We start from the raw sequence: 19,652 nt of genomic DNA on the forward strand, positions 1-19,652 counted from the left end.
CTTATCTGCTGGTCCCGTTGAGAATAGAAATAAGAGCTTCCCTACCATAAACATGTTGTCCATAGAATAGAGCCCGTTAATGATGTTATTGATACGGTTTCTCCCTTCCCATCCCTTATTGCGGTTAGTCACTTCGCTTTCACGATCGAGTGGACTGTGGGATTGTCGAACTTTTTGTATACAAACGCCGGATTTCCCCCCCTTCAACACGACGGAGGGAAAAAACATAAACAGAAAAAATATGTGAAGAGAAATTTTGGATTTCAGAATTGGAAAATTTAAACAAAAGACAAATGTAGGACGTTTCTTAAAGGAAGATTCAATCTACAGTTCTGGTCTAATACCATATTTAGTTGGTCCATGATCAAATTTACTAATTTCATACTTTCTAATGAGAATGTTGTAATAACACCACCAAGGGGTCCACAGCAGCGAACGAAACCGGTTATTAGACTTCATTTAAATAATCTTCCTGTTGGTACATCAAAGGAGAAGGTAAAATGCAATTGCAGTCGCGAAAATTTGCCATGGTTACGTCATCATTGAATTTTAGCTATCGTAACTCAGTTTTATAGAGTCGTCGAGCAGCAGCAGTCACGAACGATTGATTATTGATCAAATCGCTTCGAATAAACTGTAGCAAGCAGTAAGCACAGCATAGAAAAATCGATGGGCGTGTATGGAATGTAGCCGATGTTTGAAATTAGCTTTGGTATACTCACACTGGCATAGCAGCCGCCATAGCAAAAGAAAATGGGGAAAAGAAAAAGGAAAGAGTGAGTGTATTAAAAGGCACGTTGGCAGCCCGAAGTCGGTCAGTCTCCCGTCGAATGTTTTTAGCAGTAGCACGTCTTTCGACGATGGTCTCATCATCTTATCAACATTCTCTTATCACCGAGTGACTCTACACAACAAAAATTTGGCCACATTTCGAGAGGGGTGGATTTTCTGCACAGCACCAATTGATTTCGTGATGTTGTTGTTATTGTTGTTGTAGTTGAGCTATAAATCTCGTGCTGAGAGGAAAAAAATGTTCGTGAGCTGATCGCACCACCACAGACACACACAAAGTTTAAGGTTAATAGTGAAAGTTGTGGTTATTTTTTCCCCTTGGTGAGTGACGGCCGAGAACGAAAAACAACAAACTCCCAGACTCCCCATATTATAAATCAGGTTGAGGTAATGCTTTGTCTATCCATTATTCTCAGTGAAAGGGTTTTCCTTTCATTCTTTAACAATTGAATAACACTACAATTTTTTTGTTTCTTGTTCGGTTTCTTTCTGGGCCATTACCCAATAGTTTCCTTTTGAAAAGGGATGCCAAGACAATTACGATCGGACGCTGGGCCGCCGTCAATACCATCAACGAGATCAACAAGAGAATTGTAGTGATGAAGTGGAAGGAAAGAGTGGCTCTGGCTTTGGGCGTGAGTGTTGTCCTCCTCACATCCGTATTAGTGCTTGATATACGCTACGCCTCCAGTGGAGGACGAGCAGAGCAACCCGATGCCGGATTTATTCTTCCAGCGCTCAGGCACGGAACAGCCAGACAAAAAGAGGGGAAAGAGTTTCAACGACAATTTCTCGACAAACACAATCCTGCTGCTGCTGCTGTAGTGCCGTCTAATAATCTAGAACATCCAGTTCTTCCTACTGCACAGCAGCAGCAGCCCAATGCCAACAATGACGATATGGAGCTCGGGGTCGTTGCGAGCAACGCGACACTCAACGACGACGACCCAGCTGCCCAACAAAGGTAATTTTACATTAAGAAAAAACAGGAACTATCTTTTTTTGTGTTCAGCTTAAAAAAGATAAGATTCGAGACACGAATGAAAAGCCAAAATTCAAAACGGGTTGGCTGGAGGGGAGAATTGAGGTTAACAACTATCACTTCTGTCACCAATTTTCTTTACCGGGATGAGATCTAGAAAGCAGAAAGCTGCATTATAACTAACCTACGTACGTACACGTTGTACTGATTTCCAACTTTGGATAACGGCGGAAACAAAGCCCCCGATTACTTTACGACTTGAAAGATATCCCTGAAGAAAAAAGAGGACGAAAGAGCTGAACGAAAACTATTTTAATGACACTTTTGATCAAATCGACGGGAAAAGGAACCGCTATCTTTTAACGATGGGGGGTTTTTACGACTGTTATTTGTAGCGGGCAGATGAGCTTATAGACATATGTGTATACAATTGTGTGGGGACTTTCTCTCTCTCTCTCTTCGTTGCAACTGTGAATTTAAATTTTGCCAGTCAGTCAACAAATAGCAAAAACCGGACTGGAGAAAGAAAGTACCGTACACAGCAATTCTTTTTAACACAATCGATCATAGCCGCTAGCTGGGCACGTTCCGCATGTCCACCTCCATTTTTTGGTACTTGGTATTGGTGGTCGCTGAGGCTAGAATTGCTATTATCTATGATTTTCATGCGTGGTGGCCTCGTTTATTAAAAATTTCGCCAGACCTTTTTATTTTCATTTAATCAACCCCAATGTCTATTTTGTCCTTTCAAGCAACAATGAACAGGGTTCCAAGGCGGATGTGATGCGAGACCTTTTAAAGGGCAAAAGGTCTTCGCCATCAGATACAAATAAAACCTACAAGAATTCCGATGGCAGTGGTTTGGATCACCGTAAAAGTCAATTCAAAGATCTTATGAAATACATTGTGCCGGCGGAGCTGAGTCGGCCCGTTCAAGGTCACCTGCGTGAGTTGGACGTGACTGTTATGCGGCTGCGCAACGTTAGTCTTAGGTAAGTAAGGGGGGAAAAAAACCCTGCATGTAATAATCTAACGGCATCTGTCATTAAAATGGATTTTTGTAATAAAAGTGAGGATGCCACTTCTTGGGAAAAGTTTCACGTCTCTATTTCGAAGGAAGAGTTATACCACGAGGATGACCCAATGATCGACGAACTCTTGCAAGACATGACTAGTCTAGAATTTTACAACATCAGTAAGTCTTTCGTCGGTTATAAACCGGTTTTTGTTTCTCACGAATGAATTCACGAATCATTTTGTTATTGTATTTTTTTCTTTCTGCGTGAAAATAGGTCAAAAAGAAGGTGGTACGCAGCTGAAACTAGTCATCGAGTTTGCCCCAGGGGGGATGGCGATGTTGAAACCCATGAGGTGAAGGGTTTTTTTATTCTGTTTTTGGTACTTGGGTTATTCAAAACATTCGTCCTAATTTTGTTGAAAAATTTATTTTGTTCACCTTTCAGATTCCCGCGTGAACAGGAAACTTTACCTAATCACTTTTACTTTACCGATTACGAACGTCACAATGCCGAGATAGCCGCCTTCCACCTTGATCGAATTATGGGCTTCCGACGAGCTCCACCCGTTGTCGGTCGATTGGTCAACATGACCACCGAATTGTATGCCCTTGCCACTGGCGAGCTATTGCGAACTTTCTTTATTTCTCCCGCACAAAATCTCTGTTTCCATGGTAACCACGGCGACAGCCAATCTCTGGGTGACCAGACTCTGTGATTCACGATTTCTCTTCTGTGTATATGTGCAGGTAAATGCAGCTATTACTGTGATACCGGCCACGCTATTTGCGGTCATCCAGACCAAATGGAAGCATCACTGGCCGCTTTTTTGCCCGATAAAGAATTTGTGCCAAGAAAAACTTGGCGCCACCCATGGCGAAGATCCTACCACAAACGTAAAAAAGCCCAATGGGAAGAAGGTAAAGGATACAGAATGAAAAGTTATCACACGTTTTATAGCCGATTTATTGAATTTCACTGTTTTTCCTCAAAAATAGATGATCAATACTGCGATCAAGTCCGCCAACTTCCTCCTTACAACGAAGGACGCCGATTGGTCGATTTAATCGATTTGGCCATCTTCGATTTCTTGGCCGGGAACATGGATCGTCATCATTATGAAACTCTGAGTTTGTTTGGCAATCAAACGTTCCCCATTCACTTGGATCAAGGTCGTGCGTTCGGTCGACCCAATCACGACGAAATGTCAATTTTGGCTCCACTATACCAATGTTGCCTTGTGAGGCGGACGACGCTCGCAACTCTTTTACGTTTTCATCACGGGCCATTACGACTCAGTTCTCTCATGCGCAAGTCGTTGGCACGCGATCCACTTGATCCGATTTTAGCTGCGGGACATTTCGATGCCATGGACCGCCGCGTCGCCATTACATTACGTGTCATTCGCCATTGTTTGAGTAGACATGAAGCCGATCAAGTTATTGTCGGTTTCGCAGATTGGAAAGATAAGAATTCAAAAATGGGAAATTTATAATAATGACGAGTGTCGTATTTTTTTTTTTAAATATCGTGTCTTCTTCAAAAACGTTTGACAACATGTTCATATTATATAAACTTGTTTATTGATTTAATTGGCGGAATTTCCACTTGATATTATACTAACATGATTGGATATTTTGTGGGTTTTTGACGTAAATTTTTCGTACATATTGTGAAAAAAAAAGAATACAGCTCAAGTATTTTAACGAATAAAAAAAAAGTTTTAAATATAACCAAAAATAAATGTTTTGTTTTTATCGGATAACGTTTGGCAACGTTGTTCGTCTATTATTAAAATTCAAGTTTTCAATCGAGTCTTGGTCACCACATGTTTCACATGTGCTCTTTTCGAACTAAGTAATAAAGGAAAATGAAGCGCCAGTACATAGATATGAAGAATGGATCAATTCGAGATCCAAGATTTAGGAATAATAACAACGAGAAACTTAGAAAGAATTTGAGCTTGATTGACATTGAAGAGTTCGACGGTATCAACACGATTCTTTGAAACATTTTCCTTTCTTGTGTGTTTTATTTGTTCTTTGTTCTATTCTCTAGGGAATTTCCCAGAGTTTACGAGGCCCAAGAACGTTGGTTCGTTTTCATTAGATATCCACAGAAATTATGTCAATGATTACTCAGAACTTAGGTATCTATCGATGCCCCCAGAAGCTTCAACATCTGGGAGCTGCAAGGTCAATTTTGATTTGAAAAGAGGAGTATCAAGAGTCGTTGAAAAAGATGAAGAGTCCATCAGACAGAAGATGTTGGATGATCTGCTGAGATGGATCCTCCAGGAGCGAAAGGCAGAGCACAAGAATATCATTGATCATCAACATCCTCTCAGACCTTTGCTGGTTGAGTTTGTCTGTTATCGTGGACTACTCACTCTCCTGATTGCAACCCCATATGAATGCCAGGAGAATTGGACTATACTTGCTACCCGATTTCAAAACTCCATCTATTTATGGCAACTTAAGGAGAGTAAAAAGCAAAATGGTTCAATTGCCGTGCAGAAAGAAAAGTCCATCTGGGGATTCAAGTTTGAGCAATATCTCTGTGCAAGTATGTTTAGCTTGATATATTCTAAATCAAAATTCCTTGTACAACTTGCTTATTACTTTATAGGTTCTCCAAACGGAAATCCGAATCCTAACGAGCAGGTCAATACCAATGCCGAATTTTGCTGCGTTCTCAAAACGAGAATCGGTGGCCTCCCTCTTCTTTATGGAGCGGAAGTTGATGCCGTCACAAAAGAAAGCCAACCACCTTTCCTTGATCTCCAGAACTTTGTTGAACTCAAGACCAATAAACACATTGGAAATGAAATGCAACAGGCTGCTTTCAATCGGTACCGAAACACTAAAAAATAATTTGTTGTCGTCAATGCAGTTATTTAATCCTTTTCCCTAGGTTCAAATCAATGAAATGGTGGGCTCAATCCTTTATTGTCGGCATCCCTAAAATAGTCGTCGGCTACCGAGATGATGATGTAAATTACTTGTTAAAACCCATGGATCAATTTGTTATTATCAATTAAAACTTATCGTTAATGTTTTAGGGGGTAGTTTCACGCCTAGAGACCATGGATGTGAATCAGCTGCGAAAACAATCCACCGTGAGTAGATTCCCTTACACAAATTTCTGTGAGCGCCCGACAGCTTATTTGAAATGTTTTTTTCTGTTTGTAGGACTGCTGGAAATCAAACATCTGTATGAACTTTTGCTTAAAGTTTTTGAAATTTGTTAAGGAGTGCATACCAAAGGATTCGACTTCCAACGATCACTTTCTATTCGAATTTGATGCGATGTCGCGAGTCATCTCTTTCCGCAACGAACTGGGTGAAACCAGAAGTCGCAATTTGCTCCCTTCTTGGTATGTGGAATCCATGCAGAAATCTGCATAGATTCATCACTTTTACGTCATTTAAGAAAGATTAATTTCCCTTTTTGTATTATGGAACGTTAACCGTGTGTTGGAAGACGTAATATTTTAAAAGTTAAAACAGAATTTAAACCCAGAAATTCCGTCAATTCTCACCAAGAAAAAGTTGAACCGTATAAATAAAGTGTCATTTTGTTTTTAAAATAATTGTATTTGTATATATTAAGTTTAATTAAGTTTAAAAGCCACTTTTCCATTAAAACACAATTTACAGCCGGACAATTAACAAAACAGGTGAGCAAGTTGGCTCTGCACTAGTTGGGAAACGTTGGTGCCATTATCACTTGGTAGAGTAGATCTAGTCCGTTGTTTAAAAGTTGAGCGTGAAGGTGTTTGAAGGAAGTTTAACGTACGACGGTAATTCTCGTAGATGGAGCCTGGATTTTTCGATTGGGCCGGTGACAACAGCGGCATAGGTGACATATTTTGGCATAGGTGACTATCGTTGTCAAGGGAGAAAGGACTGTCTAATGCTAGAGACTTGGAGCGACGTTTTCGTGTTTTGGCGGGTGTGGGTTTGTTAACGAAGAGTCTACGTTGGAGACTTTCAACGTCTTCCCTCTCGGCTCTAACTTTCAAAAGCTCCACCATAAGCTCTCTCTCTCTCTTCTTTAAAGCTTCAATTTTAGGTGCGTGGATGGTGAATCGATTTTTCAGGACTGGGATTCTCGATTTTTCTTTACGAGAAGTTGTCCCGGTGAACTTTCCTTGTACCTTTGAAGATCTCACCCCTGATGCCACTGAACGTACTGGTACTGGTAGGAGAGATTGGCTCTGCCCAGCTGTTAAGTAAAACATAAGAGTTACTACACAATAGTCATACAAGATTGATGTGCTTTACCTTTTTTAGGTTTGATTGGGAAAATTCCAGCAGCGTGGCATGGTTTCTTCTTGGGCACGGCCTTAGATGGATGAATTGGTGTAAGCCCACATGGTCTCCTATCGTCTATACAGCAAATTGAAATGAAACATACACAACCGATAAGGCGATAAGTAACAGATTCAGTGATATGTGTCTAAACTAGAGTTAAATCATTTAATAATCTTACATTGGTGCTCATCACGAAACACTTCGAGAAAGCGGCGTACTGGTGTTCTGGTGTACTGGTGTTCAACAGCATAAGCCATTCTGCACAAGGTAAAAGATGCTTAAATTATTTTAACAAAAAGTCAAGCTGTCGAAAGCAGGCAAGCACACCTGCTTGCTGTCAAAACTTACTTTTCCAATTAGTAGTGCTTTTTTTAAAAAATATTGAAATCTGTCTGTTACTTTTATATATCTACTAGAACTTTGTTTCTGTCGTAAAAACTAAAATAATGCAGGTGAAAAGTTGTTCAGCGAAGAGCTAGAGATCAACTGATCAACTGCCTTAGATAACCGGGCAATTGTGGAATTAATCATTAAAAAGGGGCGTTTTATCGATTGATGCCCTTAAGGTATAGAATCGTTTATCAAATGTTTCAGAAAGTTTTCGCGTAAGATTTAAACAAGTCGTTTGCGCAATAGTTTATTTCACAAAACACATGGCATGTTATCAACCTTTTAAATTCTTTTTTCTGTACATGGATCTGTTGACATTTATTGGATTATGAATTTTCTTTTTCTTATTGACCTTAGGTTGACGTTGGGTCGAATTAATTTCCACCATGGGTTTCGTTCGGACAAGTTTAGAATTGAACCAAACAATCTCGTATGCATTATATCCTTCCCAGTCGACGGCGACGTTCCATTCCAGCGACCAAGGGTTGTATTTGGAATCAAAGCGGACCATTCCATAATCTTCTAGCGCCTTGATGACCTTGATGCGTCTATGAAATTCATCGATTCCACCTTGTTCAGGAAGATGTATTTCAACTGACAGCTGCCTCACTAAATCCATCATACCGGAGGAGATGATTTGAGGTAAGACTATCCATTCAGAATGTTCAATATCCATCTTAAGGTAGTCTATGTATCTGCCCTCGTGTTTAAGTAGTCTGTAGTAAATGGACTCTAGCGACCTCATCGTCCAGTTCATATTAGGATCCTTGTTCCATCGCTCGTCGCGATCGCCTAGCCCCAAATTGTAAAAGTGAATTTTAGGCGTATGATCGTGATCGTCCTGATTCATCGATGGATCAAAAGCGAAGACTCTGCATCCCAACTTTACAATCTCTTCGTCGAACGTCCAGTCGTTGCTGATTCCAAACGAATAGACTAAACACTCGCTGTATCTTTCCGGCCTGATTAGTGGATCCATGCAAACAGCTTTTTGTCCATCAACACCATCTTCATGGGTGTGTCCACCTAAATCGTGAGTGAGACGACACGCCGTACTGTTGGTCCATTCCACGTATTCGATCATTTGATCAACAGTCAAATCTCCTACTTGAGTGACACTCCAGTCTACTGGTGAATCACATTTTCGTCGCACTGATGGAGAGGCATTTGAAGGCATCCCATTACTTCCACTTGCTTTGATTATATATAAAACTATTGCAATCATCCCTAACATGCTAGCAAATGTCCGAATTGCAAGCTGTTTCCTCAGCTCTAGTTCTCTTTTGCGACCCATTTTAAACGTGGATCATCACAAAGAAGAAGATCCACTTTTTGACTCACCTCTAGGATAGATAACCAAAGACTGGTATTGTTGGCTGGTAACCCAGTAGTTCAAGATTATTTTTCCATTCCACAGTTTCATCTTTTTGAATAAGTGCCCTTGAAAAACAACCCTAACGGCGCATGGAACTCTCCGGCAAAGAATGGAACACGCCCCTTTTACCCATCTTTACAATGCCCCTTTAAGCTACTCACCGTCATGCGAGTTTAATAACTTTCATAAGAATAGATTGTCGTTGGTTGCATTGGCTATTCGAAAACGCTTGATTACCCTGTCACTTGTGATGGATGCAATCAACCCTCTGTCTCTCAGCAGTCTTTTTTTGAGTTGCCACGTACGGTTAAGATTGAAGTGAAAGTAGTAGACGAGCATTTGATTCTTTGAGCTAATAATTTATTTTTTTCTGTACTCGGACTAACTTATTTCTGGAATCAGGGCACCGTTGTACCTGGAAGAAAACATAACATTTAATTCCGAATGTAAAATGTAATTCATTTGCGAGTTATATACCAAACGATGTCGTAATCCAAGTATCCCTCATACTCTAAAGGTTCATACCAGTCGTGAGATGAAGGAATACCGTTGGAGGCGAAGCGGACCATTCCCAGCTCTTCCACAGCCTGCGTATATAGGATAATTTAAAGTGAGGGGGGAACGAGTAGATAATTATACTTTCTTTTAACCTGTAAGACTTCTACCATATCACGGAAGTCTTCGATCTTTCCTTCAGGCTCAATGTGTACCTCCAAGGCCAACTGGCGAACGTTCGCCAGCATGCCTGTTTGAACAATGTCTGGCACAACCCGCAAATTTCCATCTTCCATGTCGTATTTGAGGTAGCTTATGGGCATCCGTCCGTGCACAGGCACCATCATCTTGTAGAGTTTCTTTAAAGGCATAACCGTCCAGTTTTGCACCGAAATTTCAGTTTTGAAGCTCAGCCCGTAGTTGTAAACGTGAATGTTATCTGATCGATTGTAACTTTGTTTGACCATGGGATCGAATGCGTAAACTTGACATCCGTAGCTAGCCATTGCTTCGTCAAACGTCCATTCGTGATTGACGCCAAATGAATACACGAGGCAATTCCCGGGTTCTGGACGAACTTGCGGATCTAAGCAGACACATTTCTTACCGTCAACGTTACCACCGAAATCTTGTTCCACTTTGCAACTGGTGGCGTTATTAGTCCATTGAATGTACTCAAGCATGTCAAGGTGTTTCATTGTTTCGACGTCAATTGTGTACCAGTTGACAACTGTAGGTGAACGCGCTAAATAAAGGACATAGCAACCGACACTCGCCACTAACAGCCAACAAAACACCACGGATGCAGATTTCATCATTGATTGAATTGTTTTTTTTTTTACTGCGTTAAAAGATCATGATAAAAATGAAAGTACACCTTTAGTGTTCGTCTACACGGAATGAAACTGGGAACGGCAACCTCTTCAGCTTTTTCTTTGGCGGAGTTTTGATAGACTCACGGCTAAATCCCCCGAAGGGATTACCTGTCAGTTATGATGCATTCCCTTCGTATTTTTCTTGGAGAGGACCCTATTTTTGTGTTTTACCTACCAGAAAAAATTCTACGTATGGCTATTGGCTATCATGTTAATTATTTATTATTAGAACTTTTTTTCGAACAACTATTTTTGCCAAAGTTTACTTTAATTCGCGAAAAATAGACTAAGAAGTTTGGCCGATATGGGAAACAACCGCAAAAAAAAACTTTTGTAGTTTTCAGTAAGTTTTGTATTTAGAATTTTAGGATTTTTTTGCCATTGTGGCGCATTGTGGTGTGAGCCATTATACTTCTTTGTATAATTCTCTTCTCACGACATCAACAATTCGTCCATTTCATTATATCACCTTGTAACCTTTCATTTTTTTTTATCCCAATCGCAGGAGTAGAACTAAAAGTTAATAGGGTTGCCATTGAGTGATTTATGGCATGAACAATTGTACTCAACAACAATTGGGGATTATCAGACGACTTTCCAGCGCGGATTTGTACTGATCAAACCTCTCTCCACTTTTGAAAAAGCCGCATTTTGATCATAATCTGTTTTCTTTTTCAGAGGCACCTGGTAGAGAAATTTCATACTACTTCATGGAATCCCATTTCTCGTGCCGTCTGCTTCATTCACGCGTGGATTTCTTGGTTGGTGTGGTTGATCCAGAGCTGGTTGGTCGTTCGATACGTGTTCCTTTTCCTTTGTGGATATCTTCAAAAATTCAAGTATCATTTTTATTTACTACATTCATTTTCAACATTTTGATGCTTTATTTATGGATTTCCTATGTGCAGTGTAGCACTGTAGGACTGTAGAGTAGATTTTTCGTTACTGGGCAGGCGCCAAGCGAGCATTATGACAATTGTTGTCGTGTGAGTGTGACTGATCATTTATGCATTGTGCGTTTTGAGCCATTATTCATTTCAATTAGTGCTACAGTTTATTTGATCGAAATAAAAGGTTCACGAAAAGCGTGAATCCTTAGGTTAACATGGTGTTGCATGCCAAGGTCTAAGCCTGTCAGTCACTTGTATACCTTGTCAACATCGGCTGTGTCACAGTGTCACTGAGTTGTCTGAAAAAATAACCAATGATAACAAAACAAGGGAAATCCTAGTGAACAGCTTACCATGTATACATTTTTTTTAAATAACATTTTAAAATTTGATTTTATTAACATTGTTCATTTGAACAACCATTATTTTTCAACAGTAAACTTTAAAATCTCAACATCTCATTTTCAAGCTCATTGTGTTTGCATATTGTGAATCTGCAAATGTTGCTATCTAAGCTTTAATAAACTCTAATTGTCACCCCATTAGTTATTTTTACATAGAATATAGAGAAATCATTACATTGAGTGCAGTAGTTTGATTATTTTGATTTGTTTCTTATTTAGATTTTGTGTATCACTGAAATAGAATCAGCATCATGGTTGTCCTTCCAGGAGGAAAATGACTTGACGGTCAATACAAGGGTAAAGAAAATGACAACAAATTCTATTATGGTGGTCATCACAGATTACATGCAAGTTATTTTTACATAGCATTTTGAGAATTCATCATGTAGGGTGCAATAGTTTTTATTATTTTTTTGTTAATTGAGATTTTCTTTTAGATTTTGCATTTAGACTGAATGAGAGCCATCCGTCTGTCCTTTAAAGGAAAAAGAAAAGGCCAACACCACCAACACAGTCAACAAAGTTCTTCGTTTGTTGATTTGTTGGCTTTAACCACTTCAATCCCCATTCCTATATCCTTGGAATGGGCCCACTCTTATTTTGAGGTATTGCTTGCTGTCGTTCTTACATGAAATTTAAAAATCTGAAGCACCTCCATTCTCGTTTCAGGTTAATCCTGCGCCGCTATTCCATGGACGGAATTCATTCGTGGAAACTGACGAAAGATCAGTGACGACTGCCTAACGTGCTGACATTCAGCAATAAAGCTCACATGCGTGCCATCCTTCCGTCGCTTCGAGGCATGGTTGTGCCTGCTCCAGCGTAATTCGACTACCCAACTGACGCGCGGCTTGTCAACTCACCCCTCGCTGACACCTACTACCCTTCCTGTCGTCTCTCAACATAGCACGGGGTTTGATCCTTAAATCGTTTAGATCTGTAACATAATTCAGTGTAAAATAATTTATTAAATATTATAAACAAAGTGACTTAATATTTTATTGTATTTACAGGTTCTAAATTACAGATTTCTACATTTGTATGACAGATTTCATGAAAAGTCATGTCCTTTGAAGAAAAATGACAATGACTCTGAAGTATACAGTCAAAAAGGTCCCTTGTTTGGTAATTTGTTGGCTGCTAACTTAGAATCTCACCTGTTATTTCCTTAAACGGGCCCTCATTTGAGGTATTGCTTTCTGTTGCTAAAATTTTGTTGAATATTATTGTCATCCAAAATAAAAATGTAAAATGTTCATTCTGCCTAGTGCCTACAGGCTAACTCCTTCGCTACTTATCGTGGACTTCATCCATTGCCGAAAACCGACGAGAGCATGCTGTCATTCAAGACTTATATATTGTGTAGTTAGTTAAACTACAAGTGCATTTCTGGGCTCCCTTCTTTTCTGCGGCCCCGTTTCCCTAACTAACCACTAACCAACGCCCGCCGGTGGTCACTCACCCGCTGTGAAACTGGGAGGAGGGGAGGGCTCTGGTCGAACGGGGTGGGGACTTGGAAGGCGCATGATCCGATGAAAACTTTTGGAGGGTCATGAGTCTAACCCGGAAGCCTAGTATGACTACTTCTCCCCGGAAAAACTTGCCTCGTACTTCTCTCTTCTTCTCGGTCCAGATACTATCTCTGGGGGCCGTAGACAAAACCTATAACAGCATTTGCGAGTTTATAAGAAGGAGCCCACTACCCAATGAAAGAAAAAGCCGTGGATTAGTTTTGCGGACATCTGTGTCAGTCACGCAGATTTCCGCACAAATAGATCATCGCTTTTTGTCTCATTGCCGCAGCGGTGGTGGCGGGTTTGCAATAAACTCGTACAGTAGAAAAATGTATTGAACCGGACGCTCAGTTTATTGAATTATTGAAAAGAAAAAGAACTGATTAAAATACAAATTTTTTATTCATTATTGACATTACATTGTTTGGGTTTAACATTGGATTGTGTGGTTTTAGGGTAGAAATTTAAGGATTAAAAGGTGTATGTTTTTGGGGTCAATTTGAAGAATGCAGTAAGAATCATTAGCTAAAGATTGTTTTATCTTTTACTTAAAAATAGTTAACTTGTTATCCTATCTCCTTTGTTAAAATGTTTTTTAAAGTAACTTGTGAAGTTACGACGTATTGTCTATTGTCATGTCTGACGTCTGTGACTGACTGTGCAACCAACTTAAGTTCCAAAACTCGTTACTAGATGTCGCCAGGGTCGCAAATGTTGTTCTTTCATGGTGAAACGAGGCAAAATGAACGAAACAAATTGTTGCTAATTTATACTTATTCCTGTGATTTCAAATACAAAATTTAACTTCGTATCTTATGTAGGTTTATCTTTCCCTAGTTTTCTTAATTTTTATACTGTACTATCAACTTATTTCTTCAAATTCTAGATGCATACTGTCAGTCATTCCAACAAGTTGACTTAGTGCTCAGTCAATTTCCATCCATTAGATCCTCATGCTGTCAAAAGCCTAAAACTCATGTTTGAAGAGCTCATATAGTGGAATATAAATGTGCCGAGATAAGGTATTTCCCATTACTGCTACCAGACCATTACAATTCAGATTTTGGTATTCTTGCTTATGAACCATAGTCCATAGGATCTTTTTCTTTTCTGAATCTCGCAATTTTGGTGGCATACCCTGCAACAGCATGTTTGTTGTTATGGTTGTTTTTACTTTGATAAGGCAACCCAGCTAAGAGATAGGTAGAGTTTTATTTCTTATAGGTAAATTTGTGTCAATTTGTTAATAACGTAGAGAATTTCCTTGTCCCATTCCCACTTAGAGCTTCAGAGACATGAGGCGTGTGATTTGAATAACCTGCCATGTATATGCACATGTGCCGGACTACCGGATCTGCTTGAAGAAAGTAAAATGCCTTACTAAATTCATCACCCGGGTAAGCATCAATACCACCTATCACTAAGCTAAGTTACAATACTTCATGACACTTTCTTTAGCATCAGGAAATTTATCTCAACATGTGGAGTAATGCTGTTGGTTGCTGTGAAATCCATTTTTACGGTTATGTCATCATGAACTTTTCAGTGTGCTTCTTAGAAAATGTAAAGATTGATATGCTTTATTCATTTTTATATTTTCATTTATGTAAAAAAAAATTATTTTTACAGAGCACGCAGGTTCATTGTGAAATCGTGTGGTCCTGGCACGGATGTTCTTGAGCATACGCTGGCTTTTGTTCATGACCAACGTTCTGCTCCATCCTTATCTTCCCGACGTAAGCTCATCCAGCTTCTGCTTCATCGCTTCGTACACAATAATACAACTTGTCTTACTGCACTGACGAGTTTGAACACTTCAGTGGTCGCTTCCGTGCCCCTGTTACACACCTGCAGTCACTCACCACGGGATTATGCCCAGGTACCCGACAAGTTACTTATTTTCGTAGATTATCTATTCTATTCTAATAGTATTATATACTTGTGTCTGTAATAATTCCGAAATCAGGCCCTACTTGCGCGCAAACGTAGTGATACTTAGACGTTTTTTTCCTAACGCTAGATGGCTTTTCGATAATAGTCAGCTGTCAAAACAGTCAGTTTCAGTTACTTTAAAATTTATTTAAACATTTATCGGCAGCTGTTGTGTGGAAATCTTTTAGTGAAAACTGACGATAACTATTCCACCAACAAAGCTCACTTGTTAGATTTTTAAATATTGTGTTTTTTTTTTTCTATTTCCGGTTTTCTTATTTCAGTCAGTAGTTCAGTAAATATTCATTTGACGCACCAATGAACCAAAAATTCGTGATCCTCGTCAAATTTGTGTTAAAGTTCACGTAGTTTTTTATACGTTTTCGTACTTCCGGTTTTGAGAATTTTCCTGAACTATAGTTCAGGAAAATTCTCGATTTTGCCCAAATTTTGGATTTCGTTTAAATCATATCTAATCGACCCCAAATTTCATGGAGATCAAGAATATGTAGTTTAATTTGACGACAGCTCAATGGTTAAGGTGCTATGATTACTTCCGGTATACTTCCGGAAAAAAAAATAGCAAGTGAGCTTTGTTCTGTTTACAGTTCTCAATATTACAAGCTTGATTTTAAGTTTAAAAAATTGAAACTTTAAATCTTTGAGCTTAAAACCTGATTATTGTTTCTATCTGTATTGCGTTACTTTTATTGCCATGTCACTAAATAAGAATTGTTTTCTCTTTATTCAAATAATGCAGAGGAAACGTCGAGATTGGACACCAAAACGTCGCCGGTATCTCCAAAATGTCAGCGCGGATCATCTTTTGTTGTTGGTAATATTTGTGTTTGTGTTAGTTAACCCGTTGTCTGCCACGCCTTTGTTCTCCCCTAGCTCCTTAGCACGGGCCGCGCTGTTCGGTCTCGTGGTTTTCATGCCACGGGGTCGGAAAGTCGCACCAGCCCAAAATTCGCCGCAAGGCGCCTGTTAGGCAATGCACCATAGGGACTTCCCCCTTGTCGATACGGTGATGGATTCTAGAGGTTGTGCATTCCATCTTCTCCTGTCACCGTGTCAGCCCGGACTTGTCAGCAATGGCAAGTCCCATCTTGGTCATGGATCCTTCAGACATGGCGCGCAGAGAGTATAGAGCAACCTACGGGTTGTATGGCGTGGCAGCCAACTGGTTAACATAAATGTATGTATGTAATTGTAAAATGTGGTGGAATTGTGGGTGGAGGTGGGACAATACAGCAATTCTTTTTAAAGTTTTTTGTTTGCTGTGTCTTTAACTCTTTACAATTTATAATAAAATCATGTTTAGCACTTGACTTGTATATTTCTAATAAGTTACAACTTTGACGTTTTACATAAGTTATAGGCAGAAGTGGCTGATCATCTCCAGACTCTTTAAATAAACTTCTATGAGGAACCAAACACTATCTGCAACTCCTGTGGCACAGCAATTTCAGAAGAACACCAGCAAAGCTACTTAAGTTCTTTTTCTTCAATCCTGTATCAGCTGCATAATCACATCTCTCAACTGGAAACAGGCTGCAAAACCACTGCACAGGCATAGTTTAAGTGTCACCAAGTTCTATAGGGAAAAAGGAATATTATTTTCCATGATCAAAGTCATCAAACTTAATATGCAAAAGAAATCGTGTAAAACAAATGAGATCAGACATTTTTCCAAGTTTCTATTGGCAAATGAAATTTTAAATGAAGATTAAATCCCAGGAAAAGAGAATTCTGTACATCTAATTTTGAAGTTTTAGAAAAAGTTTGCAATACAGAGTGGAAATTGTTGTTCTAGTTTGATCAAAAGAAAGTTGTTAACTCAAAAGAAGCTGATCACTATCTTATATCTTTCACGGAAACTATTATTTGGAAGCAAGAAATAGCACCACTTAAATTGTCTACATCAGATAAGATTTTACTTGTCAGTTGAATTAAAAAATAAAAGACGCAAAACTTCCCAAGTAACAACCAATAAATTCAATCAACTTACCATTTCAAAAAGTTTTCCTGCAATGACACTTCAGGATCCGGCTGGAGCATAGAATTTGTCGAGTTCTCACATTCTGCAACAGTTAAGCAACAGGATCTCCAACCTGAACACCAACTAATAAAATCTATAGCATCGTTGCAGGTAAATTTATCAACAAAATGACTCAACTACCTCTGTAGTGTTTCTGCGTGAGATGAGACGTACATCCGAACAGGTACAGCTAACAATGGACATTTAAGCAAAATGAAAAGTAGTTTCAGTCCACTTGATCGATTATTTAGCCAAGTGGAAATGATATGCCAGATTGCCTGTAAATTCACACAGCAACGTTTAGGATTAATTGCATTTGAGAAATCCAAACTAGAATTTACCATTACATTTCAATTCTGAAAATGTAGATCGACACAGCAATTCCGTAACGAATTTGGAATACCTTTTCACTTGGCGTTTCGGAACGAAATGGCGAATATTTCGACATTTCGTCCTCTCAAAGACACTCGCGTCATCTGGCGGCTGTGGGACAACTTGATTTTAGCCACCTACTGACGGAGCCAAAAGATTCCTCCACGATTACCACGTTTGACTGTACGGAACAGGGATGGATGGATTGTCGGACATTTGAGATATTTAAAATTCAATGTAGTTCTATGTTGATCATGAAAATAATTAAAGAATTTATTCAAGAATTTATTGGAGTTCTATTGTTGCGTAGTGGAGTTCTACTGTCGTTCTGGAGTTCTTTTGTCGGGTATTTTTAATAATATTTAAAAAAAGTAGTTATAATGTCTTTGGAGTTCTACTGTCGCATACAAAGAAACTTTTTTCAGTATTAAGTTTTTGGATAAAATTAGCTACCAAATCTTACTCAAACAACGTTCAACGGTTCAAGAATAAGATTACATGTATTCCTTATCGACAAAATCAAAATGAACATCAGGGCTCGACCGGGATTTGAACCCGGGACCTCTCGCACCCTAAGCGAGAATCATACCCCTAGACCATCGAGCCGATGATTCAATTCAAATTACGTTAAAATAAAAACAAATCATGAAGGTCTCCTGATAAAAAAAAACCAGCAGATGTCTTCCAGCTATTCAATTTCATATCCGTATTCCATCTTTTTAAATGCATGCCACGGACTCACGCTCTGACCGACGGCAAGTAGTTTTAGCGTATTTGGTACTACCTGGGCAATTCCCAATTCATTCAACATCATCTGCAGAGTGGAAAAGCATTCCATCTAATTTCTTTTTTAAATCTTGGACATGATAAATTATCAAACCTAAATTCAAAATACATGCCACAACTCCTATTAACAGCTGTTCGATTTCTTATCCATGATTCAAATGACGTATTTTCACTTACAGAGCAAGCAGCACTAATTGTGATCATCACAATTTGTATCACTGAATATATTAAAAAAAACTACAATTTCATATCGCTAACACCATTGCGCTAACTAGCTTGCTGTTTGAAAATCAAGTGGATGCGGATTGCGGAACTGTTGACTTCCGACCATTTATTCTTAGTTCTATTCCTTTATTGAACGCTGTCAAGAAAGTTTTTGAAATTCAAAAAATGTATAAAGAGCCCGTATTTCAAGCAGCGTTATAAGTATTGCTGTGAATTTAACATAAAAAGTACATAACAATAGTTTTGTTATTTAAATAAATTACCCGAAGGGTTTCTGTACGAACGTACAAAACCCTTAGAAACGTTTTTTTTTTTTTTTTTTTTCACTGGTCACTGGGATGGATTAGTTGTTGATGGTCTCTCTTCGATTCCAGAATAAAGTGTAAACCTAGTTTCGAATTCAGGCTTACTAGGAATCCTCAGCTCTGTTGATAAAGAGCGTCCATAAAAAGAGCGTATCTTTTAATCCAGTGTCTCGAGTCTTAACTAGTTGGTATCACCTTCTGAAATTGACTTCTGAGATTCGTACGCAGATCGCCTATTATTATAAAGTTCACTCGATAATGATTAACACGATAATAATTAATAGAGATCAAGTTGAGGCCCAGTGCGCAGTCAACGAGGTGCGAGCGGGAGAGAGTACCAAGGTCGGATACAACTCCACAATACCTTCCTTCTTGCTTACTACAATAAATTCTCCTGTTTAACAAATTCAATAATTCTTGCACTGTGCTGGCTGTGATCAACTAGCTGTGATCAATCCACACAACTAACAATTATTCGATGTGAAATCAACATCAATCAATTAAACCAGTTCGGCGAACCAACGTTTTCGATTAAAAGACAACGAATTGGTCAATTGGTCTGAACAATCAAAAGGAAGCCTATGGATAAAAAGACGGGGGAAATTCCCGCAAGGATTCGTAAACCAGGATAAAAGAGAACGGCAATAAAGTTGTGACACTTTTGTAGGTCATTAATCAAATACAAATTCCTCTACAAGTCGAGAAACGGGTTCTTACCAAATTCAACTTATGATTCAAATTGGTTACTAATCTGTTACCGGTCGCCCAATGTTCATCTAACTTTTCCCTTCATTGATGGGCGGGGTGCATTTCTATTTTCTTTTACCTTGACTACTTATTATTTGCATAACCTCTACCAATTACTTTCGCTGAATACTTGACTTTTGATAAATGACATATTTAAAAACGTATCAGTCGGGATATACTCTCCAATTTTGTATA

At 39.0% G+C, this 19,652-nt stretch overlaps 5 protein-coding genes, 3 long non-coding RNA genes and 1 other non-coding gene across 16 annotated transcripts; 4 read left to right on the forward strand and 5 right to left on the reverse strand.

Moving 5' to 3' along the window:
* The first annotated feature begins 776 nt into the window (after positions 1-776).
* LOC124349587 (extracellular serine/threonine protein CG31145-like) lies at positions 777-4,423 on the forward strand. 2 transcript variants are annotated; one of them, XM_046800321.1, is made up of 8 exons: positions 777-1,173; positions 1,301-1,756; positions 2,527-2,766; positions 2,845-2,969; positions 3,067-3,145; positions 3,238-3,464; positions 3,540-3,710; positions 3,789-4,423. In XM_046800321.1, the coding sequence occupies exons 2-8, from the start codon at positions 1,392-1,394 to the stop codon at positions 4,283-4,285; spliced, it is 1,704 nt and encodes a 567-aa protein (XP_046656277.1). In that variant the 5' UTR covers positions 777-1,173; positions 1,301-1,391; the 3' UTR covers positions 4,286-4,423. The 2 variants fall into 2 exon arrangements, with proteins under 2 accessions (XP_046656277.1, XP_046656276.1); XM_046800320.1 differs by having other exon boundaries at positions 778-1,179.
* A 184-nt stretch (positions 4,424-4,607) lies between these two features.
* On the forward strand, positions 4,608-6,379 carry LOC124349761 (decapping and exoribonuclease protein-like). Its single transcript, XM_046800593.1, has 6 exons — positions 4,608-4,778; positions 4,849-5,355; positions 5,419-5,641; positions 5,704-5,782; positions 5,852-5,908; positions 5,982-6,379. Exons 1-6 carry the CDS (start codon positions 4,661-4,663, stop codon positions 6,195-6,197), a joined length of 1,200 nt encoding a protein of 399 aa, XP_046656549.1. The 5' UTR covers positions 4,608-4,660; the 3' UTR covers positions 6,198-6,379.
* Positions 6,366-7,620, reverse strand: LOC124349953. Of its 2 annotated transcripts, none has more exons than XM_046800909.1 (4): positions 7,455-7,620; positions 7,285-7,364; positions 7,077-7,181; positions 6,366-7,017 (listed from the first exon to the last, which is right to left on the reverse strand). In XM_046800909.1, exons 2-4 carry the CDS (start codon positions 7,361-7,363, stop codon positions 6,458-6,460), a joined length of 744 nt encoding a protein of 247 aa, XP_046656865.1. In that variant the 5' UTR covers position 7,364; positions 7,455-7,620; the 3' UTR covers positions 6,366-6,457. The 2 variants fall into 2 exon arrangements, with proteins under 2 accessions (XP_046656865.1, XP_046656866.1); XM_046800910.1 differs by having other exon boundaries at positions 7,285-7,383; positions 7,455-7,610.
* Positions 7,621-7,727: 107 nt separating this feature from the next.
* Positions 7,728-8,882, reverse strand: LOC124349858. The gene has a single exon (XM_046800773.1). It carries the CDS (start codon positions 8,788-8,790, stop codon positions 7,771-7,773), a length of 1,020 nt encoding a protein of 339 aa, XP_046656729.1. The 5' UTR covers positions 8,791-8,882; the 3' UTR covers positions 7,728-7,770.
* Positions 8,883-9,129: 247 nt separating this feature from the next.
* On the reverse strand, positions 9,130-10,388 carry LOC124349930. The gene is made up of 3 exons (XM_046800876.1): positions 9,522-10,388; positions 9,349-9,458; positions 9,130-9,286 (listed from the first exon to the last, which is right to left on the reverse strand). Exons 1-3 carry the CDS (start codon positions 10,182-10,184, stop codon positions 9,253-9,255), a joined length of 807 nt encoding a protein of 268 aa, XP_046656832.1. The 5' UTR covers positions 10,185-10,388; the 3' UTR covers positions 9,130-9,252.
* Positions 10,389-10,850: 462 nt separating this feature from the next.
* LOC124350291 lies at positions 10,851-12,998 on the forward strand. Of its 4 annotated transcripts, none has more exons than XR_006920675.1 (5): positions 10,851-11,080; positions 11,755-12,140; positions 12,205-12,489; positions 12,549-12,724; positions 12,804-12,998. It is a non-coding gene; the product is annotated as an uncharacterized LOC124350291 (long non-coding RNA). The 4 variants fall into 4 exon arrangements; XR_006920678.1 differs by having other exon boundaries at positions 12,205-12,448; positions 12,813-12,998; XR_006920674.1 differs by having other exon boundaries at positions 10,853-11,080; positions 12,205-12,448.
* Positions 12,999-14,212: 1,214 nt separating this feature from the next.
* LOC124350489 lies at positions 14,213-14,925 on the forward strand. The gene is made up of 4 exons (XR_006921020.1): positions 14,213-14,252; positions 14,333-14,446; positions 14,508-14,612; positions 14,679-14,925. It is a non-coding gene; the product is annotated as an uncharacterized LOC124350489 (long non-coding RNA).
* A 1,406-nt stretch (positions 14,926-16,331) lies between these two features.
* Positions 16,332-17,603, reverse strand: LOC124350232. Of its 3 annotated transcripts, none has more exons than XR_006920515.1 (4): positions 17,426-17,603; positions 17,164-17,300; positions 16,993-17,106; positions 16,332-16,578 (listed from the first exon to the last, which is right to left on the reverse strand). It is a non-coding gene; the product is annotated as an uncharacterized LOC124350232 (long non-coding RNA). The 3 variants fall into 3 exon arrangements; XR_006920513.1 differs by having other exon boundaries at positions 17,370-17,602; XR_006920514.1 differs by having other exon boundaries at positions 17,364-17,602.
* Positions 17,604-17,928: 325 nt separating this feature from the next.
* Trnap-agg lies at positions 17,929-18,000 on the reverse strand. Its single transcript has one exon. It is a non-coding gene; the product is annotated as a tRNA-Pro (tRNA).
* Between the last annotated feature and the right edge of the window lie 1,652 nt (positions 18,001-19,652).

The sequence above is a fragment of the Daphnia pulicaria genome, chromosome 7, assembly GCF_021234035.1.
Source record: "Daphnia pulicaria isolate SC F1-1A chromosome 7, SC_F0-13Bv2, whole genome shotgun sequence".
NCBI classification, from domain to species: Eukaryota; Metazoa; Arthropoda; class Branchiopoda; order Diplostraca; family Daphniidae; genus Daphnia; species Daphnia pulicaria.

Bases quoted from the DNA above. Each gene is read 5' to 3' on its own strand.
- LOC124349930 (XM_046800876.1), bottom strand. From the start codon at position 10,184: ATGATGAAATCTGCATCCGTGGTGTTTTGTTGGCTGTTAGTGGCGAGT. The intron at 9,459-9,521 runs GTTAAAAGAAAG...CTATATACGCAG, and splicing joins ATATGGTAGAAGTCTTACAG to GCTGTGGAAGAGCTGGGAAT. The intron at 9,287-9,348 runs GTATATAACTCG...GTTTTCTTCCAG, and splicing joins TTGGATTACGACATCGTTTG to GTACAACGGTGCCCTGATTC.
- LOC124349587 (XM_046800321.1), top strand. From the start codon at position 1,392: ATGAAGTGGAAGGAAAGAGTGGCTCTGGCTTTGGGCGTGAGTGTTGTC. The intron at 3,146-3,237 runs GTGAAGGGTTTT...TTCACCTTTCAG, and splicing joins GCGATGTTGAAACCCATGAG to ATTCCCGCGTGAACAGGAAA. The intron at 3,711-3,788 runs GTAAAGGATACA...CCTCAAAAATAG, and splicing joins AAAAGCCCAATGGGAAGAAG to ATGATCAATACTGCGATCAA.
- LOC124349761 (XM_046800593.1), top strand. From the start codon at position 4,661: ATGAAGCGCCAGTACATAGATATGAAGAATGGATCAATTCGAGATCCA. The intron at 4,779-4,848 runs GTATCAACACGA...TCTATTCTCTAG, and splicing joins TGACATTGAAGAGTTCGACG to GGAATTTCCCAGAGTTTACG. The intron at 5,783-5,851 runs GTAAATTACTTG...TTAATGTTTTAG, and splicing joins TCGGCTACCGAGATGATGAT to GGGGTAGTTTCACGCCTAGA.
- LOC124349858 (XM_046800773.1), bottom strand. From the start codon at position 8,790: ATGGGTCGCAAAAGAGAACTAGAGCTGAGGAAACAGCTTGCAATTCGG.
- LOC124349953 (XM_046800909.1), bottom strand. From the start codon at position 7,363: ATGGCTTATGCTGTTGAACACCAGTACACCAGAACACCAGTACGCCGC. The intron at 7,182-7,284 runs GTAAGATTATTA...TTTGCTGTATAG, and splicing joins GTTTCGTGATGAGCACCAAT to ACGATAGGAGACCATGTGGG. The intron at 7,018-7,076 runs GTAAAGCACATC...TTTACTTAACAG, and splicing joins CCCAATCAAACCTAAAAAAG to CTGGGCAGAGCCAATCTCTC.